The sequence below is a fragment of the Hypanus sabinus genome, chromosome 1, assembly GCF_030144855.1.
Source record: "Hypanus sabinus isolate sHypSab1 chromosome 1, sHypSab1.hap1, whole genome shotgun sequence".
In the NCBI taxonomy this organism is placed as follows: Eukaryota; Metazoa; Chordata; class Chondrichthyes; order Myliobatiformes; family Dasyatidae; genus Hypanus; species Hypanus sabinus.
Window position 1 is genome coordinate 177,911,051 of NC_082706.1, and position 12,705 is coordinate 177,923,755.

Here is a 12,705-nt window from a genome sequence, read left to right on the forward strand (position 1 = left end):
TAAATGCATTATGTATTTTAACTCTATTGCATAATGGAGAATTTTGATTTTTCTTGGGGTATTTCAGAGCTAAACCAACAGACTTTGTTTTCTTGAAGCTAATTGGCAAAGGAAGCTTTGGCAAGGTAAGGTTGTTTAAATGTTTAACTTCGGCTTCTGTTTCTGTGTAAATTAATTTTTTTGTATGAATTTCAGAAATTAAGTCATTTTTTTCCAAAAAGAATGAATCATCTGGATTATAACTATAAAATTATTTTTGTTAGGTACTACTTGCAAAACATAAAGCTGATGGTAAACTTTATGCAATCAAAGTCTTGCATAAGAAAGTGATCCTAAAGAAGAAAGAGGTAATATTTTAAATTTGACATATTGCAATCAATTTATTTTAGATATTTATTGTTTTCATGGTGCTTTACTAGTTCTTAAAATATTTTCTTAATGCAGCAAAAGCACATCATGGCTGAGCGTAATGTGCTGCTGAAAAATGCAAAACATCCCTTCCTGGTTGGACTTCATTATTCGTTCCAAACCACAGACAAGCTCTACTTTGTTCTGGATTTTATTAATGGTGGAGAGGTAAGTATTATTACTTGAATTGGTAGGCAGTGATAAATCACTGAATTATGATTTTCTTTACATAACAGCAGAGATAGATTGTAGTATATTTAACGTATGCTGAAATGAAAATTTAGTATCATAAGACTCAGAAGAGGGTCAGCAGCTTAAGTGGTTTGGCACAGACTAGATGGGTCAAAGGGCCTGTTTCTGGACTGTACTTTTTGATGACTCTATAAAAGCAAACAACTGACAAATGCAGAACCACTAGCCACGTTTGTAACTAGATATAATCTTCCTATTTATTTTGATTTATCTGTTTTATGCTTTGTTTACTCTTAGCTTGGTCTTTTTTCAAAATGGTGTGCAAAACTATACTTGTGATTTCCTGTAAACAATCTACTTGCCTATGTGGGTGCAGGTAACCTTAGTTCATTAACTTCACTTGCCCTCTGATGGTTCTGACCTAAAAGTTCTTAAAAAGCGTACAATGGACCTTTTCACTCAAGTATAAAATTTAATTCCCACAATCAAATTTGCTATGATCTAAAGCCAGCTTCCTATCTTCTGGTTTCTACATTTCAAAAGCAGGAGCTTACTGAGCGTCACTAAAATTCATAACGTATCAAGTCCTGTTCAGTATCTATATCTTCACTCAATTTACAGTTTGCTGTTACCTCTTGTAAGTTTATCTCCTTGCCTCCTTTTTTTCTCTCTCCTCATCTCTGTGGCCTCCTCTAGTCCTCTACATAATTTGGACTTCTCTACATATAGCTTCTGTATATCTCAATTTATGCTCTAACATGCCTTCAACCTTCCAGCAGTTCCTTTTTGAGCCCTTCCATCCCTTTGCTCTTAGTTACTTCAGGATCTGAACACTACTTCCATCAAGCCTTTAGTCATCCCTGCAAATGTTTCTTCTCAATGTCATTTCTTGTCTGATTGCAATACTATGAAGGACCCTGAGATATTATACTACGTTGAAGGCACAATGTAATGCAAGTTGTGGGAATATTATTATATCTAATGCATGTTGAAGTTTTTCCATTTTAGCTGTATAGAATCTGTTTTTTTTTTAAAGTTCAGCCTATTAACCTGACGTGAATATAATGGTATTTTTCTTTTCATGGTTGAGTGAGTTAATGTACTTATCTTATATGAATTTTAGTTGTTTTTCCATCTACAAAGAGAGCGCTACTTCCCTGAAGACAGAGCCAGATTTTATGCTGCAGAAATAGCCAGTGCACTGGGATACTTGCATTCACTCAACATTGTTTACAGGTAAACTATCATTTAGAATTCAATGCAAACCATTACTGTGAATTATAAAGGCTGAATTTTACTTTTGAGTAATACAAAACAATAAAGTAAGAGTAGGACGAGGCTAGAGAATGCCTCGGGTCTGGCTCACTGCTGTAATTGGAATCTAACATAAAGCCTGCTTTCCTAATTGCATGCTGTACAGTACTTGGACATTAACTTCTAGTGCTTTATGCACAAGGACACCCAGGTCCTTCTGAACAATGACACCTTTCAATTTTGCTCCATTTAAAAGAAAACATTCCTTCCAACATAAATGACAAAATATATTCCATCAAATGTGAGCTTTATGTGTCACTTAGACTGCCTGTGTTGTCCTGAAGCCTTGAAGCAATTTTCGCACAGCCCACCTGGTGTTTCAGGACCAAATCATTGATATAGATAAATAAACATCTCCCGTACCCTATGAGTTTCTAATGGATTCTTATTTTCAGTCTATGTGTACATTACCCCCGCCCCCCAAACCTTTGTGCTCTAATTTGGTTATTGATCTCTTGCGTGGTACATTATCAAAGGCTTGCGGAATATCTAACATACCACATCCATTGGTCCTCCCCCATCTTTTCTACTTGTTACAACCTCAGGAAAAGAACTCTACCAGTTTTGGCATTTGATATCTCGAGTTTTAAGGAATGTGGGTGCCTGTAACTGATCAATATTTAAGGTGCTAGTGGATTTTGTCATTATGCTGATGCTCTACTTAACCATGATTATATTATATTTGTCACATGTACAATGCTTTGTTTTGCATCAATGACCAACACAGTCCAAGATGTGCGGGGGCAGCCCACATGTCACCATCTTTCCAGCGCCATGATAATGTGTCTGCAACTTATTAACCCTAACTTGTAAGTCTTTGTAATGTGAGAGAGAACCAGAGCACCTGAAGGAATCCCAGGCCTTATAGACAGCAGCAAGAATTGAACCCTGACCTTGGAGCTAGCACACTAAAGCAAGAGTGATCTGATCCATCATGATCTGATCTGAAATCCAGCTATTACACTCTTTCTTCTATGCTTAATGCCACAAACAGTAAAAGACTTATTTATGTGAAGAGGCATATTCATTACCCAGTGTATGGGATTTGAACATATTTGACCAATAAGAATTATAACAAGAACTGGAGCTGAATTATCCTGATTGAACCCAAACTAGTGTGCTCCTTTTGGTGAGTGAGTGCTGCCTGATGGCACAGTTGTTTCCCTCAACTGTTCGGAGTTCAATTCCAAAGCTGTCTGTAAGAAGTTCATACGTCCTTCTTGTGAGCATGTGAGTTTCCTCCAGGTGTTCCGGTTTCCGCCCACAGTCCAAAGACATACCAGTTAATCAACCTATACAAAACACTACCACCAGCTGCCAGTTCCAGAGTTGAAGATCCTTGGTTAAAAATCTATTGAGCTTATTGTCATATGCACAAGTATGCGTAGGTGCAATGAAAATTTTGCCTGGCAGCACTATGACATGCACGTAGTATCGGATAAGTGGCATTCACAGGAAAAACAAATTAAACGTTATATATAATTTTGCAAGAAAAAAATTGAATGAAATAGGATGTTTAGTGAAAAGTGATCAAATTGGCTGTTGTGTTGCTGAACTGTACTGACTTGGGTTGTGCTATTTGGGTCAGTAACTGAATGTTCAAAATGAATATGGTGGTGTTGGACTTAAAGGCTTTTATATCACCTACCTGCTCATAGCTGTAAGAAGATGATGTGGTCTGGATTATGAGGATGTCTGATATTGAATATTGCATTCTTATGATAGTGCCTCTTGTAGGTTCTACCAATCATCAGGAGGGATGTGCCAATGATGTATTGGGCTGTGTCCACTACTCTCTGCAAATTCTTGCATTGCTGAGCATTTGAATTGCCATATCAAACCACAGTGCAACCAATCAGGATACTTTCAACAGTACATCTGTCGAAGTTTGTTAGCCTGTTTGGTGACGTGCCAAACCTTGTTAACCTTTGAAGAAAGTAAAGACACTGACATGCCTTTCATGTGCTGGACCCAAGACAGGTCATCTGATATGTTAACACTCCGGAATTTAAAGCTGCTGACTCTCTTCCCCAGTGATCCCCCATTCGAGACTGGCACATGTTTGCCCTCCTTCTGTTTCTTGAAGTCAGTCATCAGCTCTAGTTTTACTCATGTTGAGCAAGAGGTTGCTGTTGCATCATCACATAACCAGGTGACCTCTCTCGCCTTGGGTAATATTACTCATGTGTCCTGTGATTATTATGTGTCCTGTGAATCATCCAACAACAGTGGTGTTTTCAGCGAATTTGTACATTGCATTGAAACCCCCATTTCAGAATGCTTCCCACTGGTGAGATTAGTGTTGTATACATTTGATTTACTATAATTATACTGTAAAGTATACTAAAAACTTGATCATTCATTGAACTAATCAGAATCAGGTTTAGTATCGCTGTCTATCAACAGAAGTAAAATCTGTTGTTTTGCAGCAGCAGACAGTGCAAAGACAAAAATTACTATAAATCACAAAATAAATAGATGGTACAAATATAAGGAATAACAAGGCCATGTTTAAGTACTATTCAGGAACCTGATGACAGAGTGGAAGAAGCTGCAGCCATCTGTTGCCTCTTGCACTTCTGTGCATTGAAGTGTCCATACAAATCTGGGAAGCAATCATTCAGGATGTTCTCCACCATCTATAGAAATTTGCAAGAGACTTCAGTAACATTCCAAATCTCCTCCACCGCTAATGAAGTAGAACTGCTGGCATGCCTTTTTCATGACCGCATCAATATGTTGGGCATAAGGTATATCCTTTGAGATGTTGACACCCATTTTTGCTTTTGTTACTTTCATCACTTACTGTTGTAGTGTTAAGTGATCAACTATTTAATTTGATTTTAAAGCCTATGAGAAAAATTGTCTGTAATTTTATTTCTCGTTCTTGGAATAGGGATTTGAAACCAGAAAACATCCTCTTAGACTCACAGGTATGTATATAGATGAATTCTCTATTGGTTAAACAAGCAATGAAATTTTGGCAATGAGCATATTATATCAACTTTAGTCTGTTATTGTAAATGATAGCAAGTTCGGGGACAAATGTTAGTTACTATATTTTGATAAATTTAAAGCTTAGAAAACGTAGAAACAGAAAATCTACAGCACAATACAAGCCCTTTGGCCAACAGTGCTGTGCTGAACATGTACTTACTTTAGAAATTACCTTGGGTTACCCATAGCCTTCTATTTTTCTAAGCTCCATGCACCTATCCAAGAGTCTCTTAAAAGACCCTATCATATCTGCCTTCACCACCGTTGCCGGCAGCCCATTCCACACACTCACCACTCTCTGAGTAAAAAACTTAATTCTGACATGTCCTCTGTACCTACCTCCAAGCACCTTAAAACCATGCCTTCTCTTGTTAGCTATTTCAGCCTTAGAGGAGAAAGCCTCTGACTATCTATGCGATCAATGCCTCTCATCATCTTATACACCTCTAACAGGTCACCTTGCATCCTCCATCGCTCCAAGGAGAAAAGGCCAAGTTCCCTCAACCTATTCTCATAAGGCATGCTCCCCAATCCAGGCAACATCTTTGTAAATCTCCTCTGCACCCTTTCTATAGTTTCCACATCCTTCCTGTAGTGAGGTAAGCAGAACTGAGCACAGTACTCCAAGTGGGGTCTGACCAGGGTCCTATACAGCTGTTACATTACCTCTCGGCTCTTAAACTCAATCCCACGGTTGATGAAGGCCAATACATTGTACTCCTTCTTAACCACACAGACAATAAGCTTTGAATGTCCTATGGACACAGACCCTAAGATCCCTCTGATCCTCCACACTGCTGAGAGTCTTAACATTAATATTATATTCTGCCATCATATTTGGACTACCAAAATGAACCACCTCACTCTTATCTGGGTTGAACTCCATCTGCCACTTCTCAACCCAGTTTTGCATCCTATCAGTGTTCCACTGTAACTTTTGACAGCCTTCCACACTTTACAACACCCCCAACCTTTGTGAAATCAGCAAATTTACTAACCCATTCCTCCACTTCCTCATCCAGATTTATAAAAATCACAAAGAGAAGGGGTCCCTGAACAGTTCCCTGAGGCACACCACTGGTCACCGACCTCTATGCAGAATATGACCTGCCTACAACCACTCTTTGCCTTCTATGGGCAAGCTAGTTCTGATCTATAATGCAATGTCCCCTTGAATCCCATGCCTCCTTACTTTCTTAATAAACCTTACATGAGGTACCTTGTCAAATGCTTTGCTGAAATCCATATACACTACATCTACTGCTCTACATTCATCAATGTATTTAGTCACATCCTCAAAAAAATTCAATCAGGCTCATAAGGCACGACCTGCCTTTCACAAAGACATGCTGACTATTCCTAATCATATTATGCCTCTCCAAATGTTCATAAATCCTGCTTCTCAGGATCTTTTCCATCAACTTACCAATGATTGAAATAAGACTCACTGGTCTATAATTTCCTGGGCTATCTCTACTCCCTTCCTTGAATAAGGGATCAACAACTGTCATCCTCTAATCCCCTGGAACTTCTCCCATCCTCATTGATGATGCAAAGATCATTGCCAAAAGCTCAGCAATCTCCTTCCTCGCCTCCCACTGTAGCCTGGGATATGTCTTGTCCGGTCCCGGTGACTTATCCAACTTGATGCATTCCAAAAGCTCTAGCACATCCTCTTTCTTAAAATCTATATGCTCAAGCTTTCAGTCCGCTGTAAGTCAGCCCAACAATTGCCGAGATCCTTTTCCATTTTCCATAGTGAATACTGAAGCAAAATATTCATTAACTACATACACTACCTCCCCCACTTCCATACAGATTTTTCCACTGTCACACTTGATTGGTCCTATTCTTCACGTCTTATCCTCTTGCTCTTACTTACTTGCTGAATGCCTTGGGGTTTTCACTTCTGGCTCGAGAACAAGCAGATCTTTTGGCTGATGTGCATGTGTTAACTGTTTACACTGTAGGAATCAAACTAATAAAGTTGCATGATGCCTGAAAACAGTGCTGCATGGTAAGCCCTTTGACAAAGAACAGACCTGTGCAAAACCCAAATTGCGATGATTTATGGAGCTGAGTGTTCCTGACTGAACCATTGCAAGATCAGCAGGGAAAATCAGTTGGTCTGTAGATTGTGGTAGGAGTGAGTATTCTGAAACTGAATAAGCCTTGGTTGGAGAGATGCTTGTATTAGGGACTTGCTTGGATGGGTTTGAGTGATCAGTTAGGGTGAAGCTCAAAGGGATAGTGGGATAGTGGGGGGAAGGAAATTGCTATTGGTGGCACTGAATCAGAGACCACTTAAGACTTACTGTAAGTACATCAGTGATGTTGGAAATTGAGTAAATGCTAAGGAAATGTTAATCTGCTTGAAAGATCATGTATGTCCTCCAGTAGACTAGAAAGATCATCAATGCTAAGGAATGCTTCAATCTTCTGGTATATCCTGCTTGATTATGAAAGGCACAGAGCTTACAAATAAATCAACTTGTATCACACATTTCCTTGTGTGACTTCGAAATGTAGTTTGTATGCTGTGTTGCATCTGTAAGTTGGTAGACCTGCAATATAATGAATGTCACTGTACATCAGGACAGAAGCTTTCTGCTATAACACTCACCATCTTCTGTATTGTGTCATGGTTCTTTTATGTGCTCATTTAAGATAGGAGTATACAGAAGAGTTATTCTATGTTATTTCTGATCACATTGTCATTCTTCCTTAGATGAGGCATTGCTTTAAAAGATGTACATACGCTTTTAAAAATAAAATTTCATTGAGATTAATGGAATGGTTGGCTACAACACTACCAAATTGAATTTCAGGAGTTTTAATTGTTTGTATTTTCAACAAAAAAAATCAAACTGTTCTAGATCATTTTTCTAGAGAAAGAAAATGTTGCAAATATAGAGCACTTGTAAAAAGAGGTGTATGAATGGAAAGAGCCTTCCAGAAAATTGGATAAGTCTCTTGAAATCAAATGTCACTCTTGACTTTTCAAAGATACTGTTTGACTTTTTCCTGTTTCTGCTGATTTACGGTCATTTATCAGTTTCTGTTTGCTTTGTAACTTAGGGGCACATAGCTTTAACTGATTTTGGCCTCTGTAAAGAAGGAATTGCTTCTACTGACACCACATCTACTTTCTGTGGAACACCAGAGGTAATGATCAATTCTTAAAAACAGTTTATTTTCCTATTTTGCAAGTTACTTCGAAACTTTTTCAAATTTAATGAGATGCTCTGTAAAATAATTTTTTTCAGCATCCTTATTTGAGCACTGTCATTTGTAATCAATCTTTTAGAAACATAGAAACATAGAAAATAGGTGCAGGAGTAGGCATTTTGGCCCTTCGAGCCTGCACCGCCATTCAGAATGATCATGGCTGATCATCCAACTCAGAACCCTGTACCTGCTTTCTCTCCATACCCCCGATCCCTTTAGCCACAAGGGCCATATCTAACTTCCTCTTAAATATAGCCAATGAACCGGCCTCAACTGTTTCCTGTGGCAGAGAATTCCATAGATTCACCACTCTCTGTGTGAAGAAGTTTTTCCTCATCTCGATCCTAAAAGGCTTCCCCTTTATCCTTAAACTGTGACCCCTCGTTCTGGACTTCCCCCAACATCGGAAACAATCTTCCTGCATCTAGCCTGTCCAATCCCTTTAGAATTTTATACGTTTCAATAAGATCCCCCCTCAATCTTCTAAATTCCAGTGAGTATAAGCCTAGTTGATCCAGTCTTTCTTCATATGAAAGTCCTGCCATCCCAGGAATCAATCTGGTGAACCTTCTCTGTACTCCCTCTATGGCAAGAATGTCTTTCCTCAGATTAGGGGACCAAAACTGCACACAATATTCTAAGTGCGGTCTCACCAAGGCCTTGTACAACTGCAGTAGAACCTCCCTGCTCCTGTACTCAAATCCTTTTGCTATGAATGCCAACATACCATTTGCCTTTTTCATCGCCTGCTGTGACAGTGAATTTCAATGCCCACCTTCAATGACTGGTGTACAATGACACCCAGGTCTTGTTGCATCTCCTCTTTTCCTAATCAGCCACCATTCAGATAATAATCTGTTTTCCTGTTCTTGCAACCAAAGTGGATAACCTCACATTTATCCACATTAAATTGCATCTGCCATGAATTTGCCCACTCACCTAACCTATCCAAGTCACCCTGCATCCTCTTAGCATCCTCCTCACAGCTAACATCGCCGCCCAGCTTCGTGTCATCCACAAACTTGGAGATGCTCCATTTAATTCCCTCGTCTAAATCATTAATATATATTGTAAACAACTGGGGTCCCAGCACTGAGCCCACTAGTCACTGCCTGCCATTCTGAAAAAGTCCTGTTTACTCCTACTCTTTGCTTCCTGTCTGCCAACCAATTCTCTATCCACATCAATACCATATCCCCAATACCGTGTGCTTTAAGTTTGCACACTAATCTCCTGTGTGGGACCTTGTCAAAAGCCTTTTGAAAATCTAAATATACCACATCCACTGGCTCTCCCCTATCCACTCTACTAGTTATATCTTCAAAAAATTCTATAAAATTCGTCAGACATGATTTTCCTTTCACAAATCCATGCTGACTTTGTCCGATGATTTCACCTCTTTCCAAGTGTGCTGTTATCACATCTTTGATAACCGACTCTAGCATTTTCCCCACCACCGATGTCAGACTAACCGGTCTATAATTACCCAGTTTCTCTCTCCCTCCTTTTTTTAAAAAGTGGGGTTACATTAGCCACCCTCCAATCCTCAGGAACTAATCCAGAATCTAAGGACTTCTGAAAAATTATCACTAATGCATCCACTATTTCTTGGGCTACTTCCTTAAGCACTCTGAGATGCAGACCATCTGTCCCTGGGGATTTATCTGCCTTTAATCCCTTCAATTTACCTAACGCCACTTCCCTACTAACATGTATTCCCTCAGTTCCTCCATCTCACTAGACCCTCGGACCCTTACTATTTCCGGAAGATTATTTATGTCCTCCTTAGTGAAGACAGAACCAAAGCAGTTATTCAACTGGTCTGCCATGTCTTTGTTCCCTATGATCAATTCACCTGTTTTTGACTGTAAAGGACCTACATTTGTCTTGACCAATCTTTTTCTTTTCACCTATCTGTAAAAGCTTTTACAGTCAGTTTTTATGTTCCCTGCCAACTTTCCCTCATAATCTTTTTTCCCTTTCCTAATTAAGCCCTTTGTCCTCCTGTGCTGGTCTCTGGATTTCTCCCAGTCCTCAGGTGTGCCGCTTTTTTTTGATAATTTATATGCTTCTTCGTTGGACTTGATACTATCCCTAATTTCCCTTGTCAGCCACGGGTGCACTACCTTCCCTGGTTTATTTTATATTGGTTATAAAAGATGGTCATTGTCCAGGATAGGGATGAGTGACAGATTGCTGAGTTCACTGTTATTCGTTTAAATTCAGTTAACATGTAATCTAGAAGTGTGTGGTAGTACAATAGAAAAATCTTAAACAGCCAGATTGAACCTATTTCAGGATTACACCTGCAAGCTAATTAGTTTTTAATAGAACATTCTGAGTGAAAGAAGAAAGTATAGCAACAGAATTGAGGACAGGAAGAGCAAAAAGATAGTAAGAGATAAAATTGGTCCTTTTGAAGATCAGAGTGGTCGGCTTTGTATGGAACCAAAAGAAATGGGGCAGATCTTAAATGGGTTTTTTGCATCTGTATTTACTAATGAAACTAGCATGGAGTCAATGGAAATGAGGCAAACAAGTAGTGAGGTCATGGAACCTATACAGATTGAAGAGGAGGTGCTTGCTATCTTGAGGCAAATCAGAGTACCTGACGGTATTCCCTCGGACCTTGAAGGAGACTAGTGTTGAAATTGCAGAGGCCCTGGCAGATACAGTTGGCCCTCCTTATCCACAGATGTTCAACCAACCACGGATCGAGAAAACCCAGAAGTTCCCTCTCCAGCACTCGTCATTTGAGCATGTACAGACTATTTTTTCTTGTCATTATTCCCTAAACAATACAGTATAACAACTATTTACATAGCACTTACATTGTATTAGGTATTATAAGTAATCTAAAAATGACTTAAAGGTACAGGCAGTCCCCGGGTTATGAATGAGTTCCATTCCTAAGTCCATCTTTAAGTCGGATTTGAAGTCGGAACAGGTACATCCAGTATAATTTAGCATCAGGTAGTCAAATGTTTTTCTTAGTATATAGTACATATTTTACCTTTCTATGCATATAAAACACTTAAGAAACATATGTATTTCAATAATTAAACCACTGCATTGTTTAATAATAATTGTAGCTTTCATCAGGGCAGGGCCTTTCACATGCTCCATTAAAATTGTTCCAATCGTTAACTGTCTGTAGCCTAACGCTTTTCCAATGACCACTGGCGTTCCACCTTTTTCCAATTGCTTCATTACTTCCACCATATTTTCATTCGTGATCATGATTATCTTTGTGAACTGAAACACCACGGATTCAGAGCTGCGCTGCCGGATCATAATGTCCACCGCACGAAACGTGTTAAATAAAGTCCAGGGTTCCACTGGATCCTAAAGACCACCGCACTGAGACAGGTTAAATAAGGGACTTGAGCATCCACATTTTTTGGTATCCGCGGGGGGGTCTCGGAACCAATCCCCCGCGGATAAGGAGGACCGACTGTATACTTAAAACGACGGTATCTACGGGCAAGATGCCGGAGGATTGGAGGATAGCTCATGTTGTTCCATTGTTTAAAAAAGGCTCTAAAAGTAATCTGGGAAATTATAGGCCAGTAAGTTTGACGTCAGTAGTAGGTAAATTATTGGAAGGAGTACTAAGAGATAGGATCTACAAGTATTTGGATGGACAGGGACTTACTAGGGAGAGTCAACACGGCTTTGTGTGTGGTAGGTCATGTTTAACAAATCTATTAGAGGTTTTTGAGGAGGTTACCAGGAAAGTGGATGAAGGAAAGGCAGTGGATGTTGTCTACATGGACTTCAGTAAGGCCTTTGACAAGGTCCCACATGGGATGTTAGTTAGGAAGGATCAGTTGCTAGGTATAAATTGGTGAGGTAGCAAATTGGATTAGACATTGGCTCAATGGGAAAAGTCAGAGAGTGGTAGTGGAGGATTGCTTCTCTGAGTGAAGGACTGTGACTAATGGTGTGCCACAGGGATCAGTGCTGGGTCCATTGTTATTTGTCATCTATATCAATGATCTGGATGATAATGTGGTAAATTGGATCAGCAAATTTGTTGATGATACAAAGATTGGAGGTGTAGTGGACAATGAGGAAGCTTGCAGAGGGATTTAGACCAGTTGGAAAAATGGGCTGAAAAATGGCAGATGGAGTTTAATACAGACAAGTGTGAGGTATTGCACTTCGGAGGGACAAACCTAGGTAGAACATACAAGGTAAATGGTGGGGCACTGAGGAGTGCAGTAAAACAGCGGGATCTGGGAATACAGATACAAAATTCCCTAAAAGTGGCATCACAGGTAGATAGGGTCATAAAGAGAGCTTTTGGTACATTGGCCTTTATAAATCAAAGTATTGAGTATAATAGTTGGAATGTTATGGTGAGGTTGTATAAGGCATTGGTGAGACCGAATTTGGAGTATTGTGTGCAGTTTTGGTCACCGAATTACAGGAAGGATATTAATAAGGTGAAAGAGTGCAGAGAAGGTTTACAAGGATGTTGCTGGGACTTGAGAAACTGAGTTACAGAGAAAGGTTGAATGGGTTAGGACTTTATTCCCTGGAGTATAGAAGAATGAGGGGAGA

The 12,705-nt window shown here is 39.4% G+C and overlaps 1 protein-coding gene across 9 annotated transcripts in view; it reads left to right on the top strand.

The window, feature by feature from the left end:
• The window catches only part of sgk3 (serum/glucocorticoid regulated kinase family member 3), a 110,855-nt gene that overhangs the window by 85,003 nt on the left and 13,147 nt on the right, over positions 1-12,705 (top strand). For all 9 annotated transcript variants that reach the window (XM_059982088.1, XM_059982105.1, XM_059982115.1 and 6 more), the window contains 6 exons: positions 68-125; positions 264-347; positions 445-576; positions 1,724-1,836; positions 4,811-4,847; positions 7,990-8,076. In XM_059982088.1, coding sequence (XP_059838071.1) covers positions 68-125; positions 264-347; positions 445-576; positions 1,724-1,836; positions 4,811-4,847; positions 7,990-8,076 — 511 coding nt within the window. The remainder of the gene's footprint in view (positions 1-67; positions 126-263; positions 348-444; positions 577-1,723; positions 1,837-4,810; positions 4,848-7,989; positions 8,077-12,705) is intronic.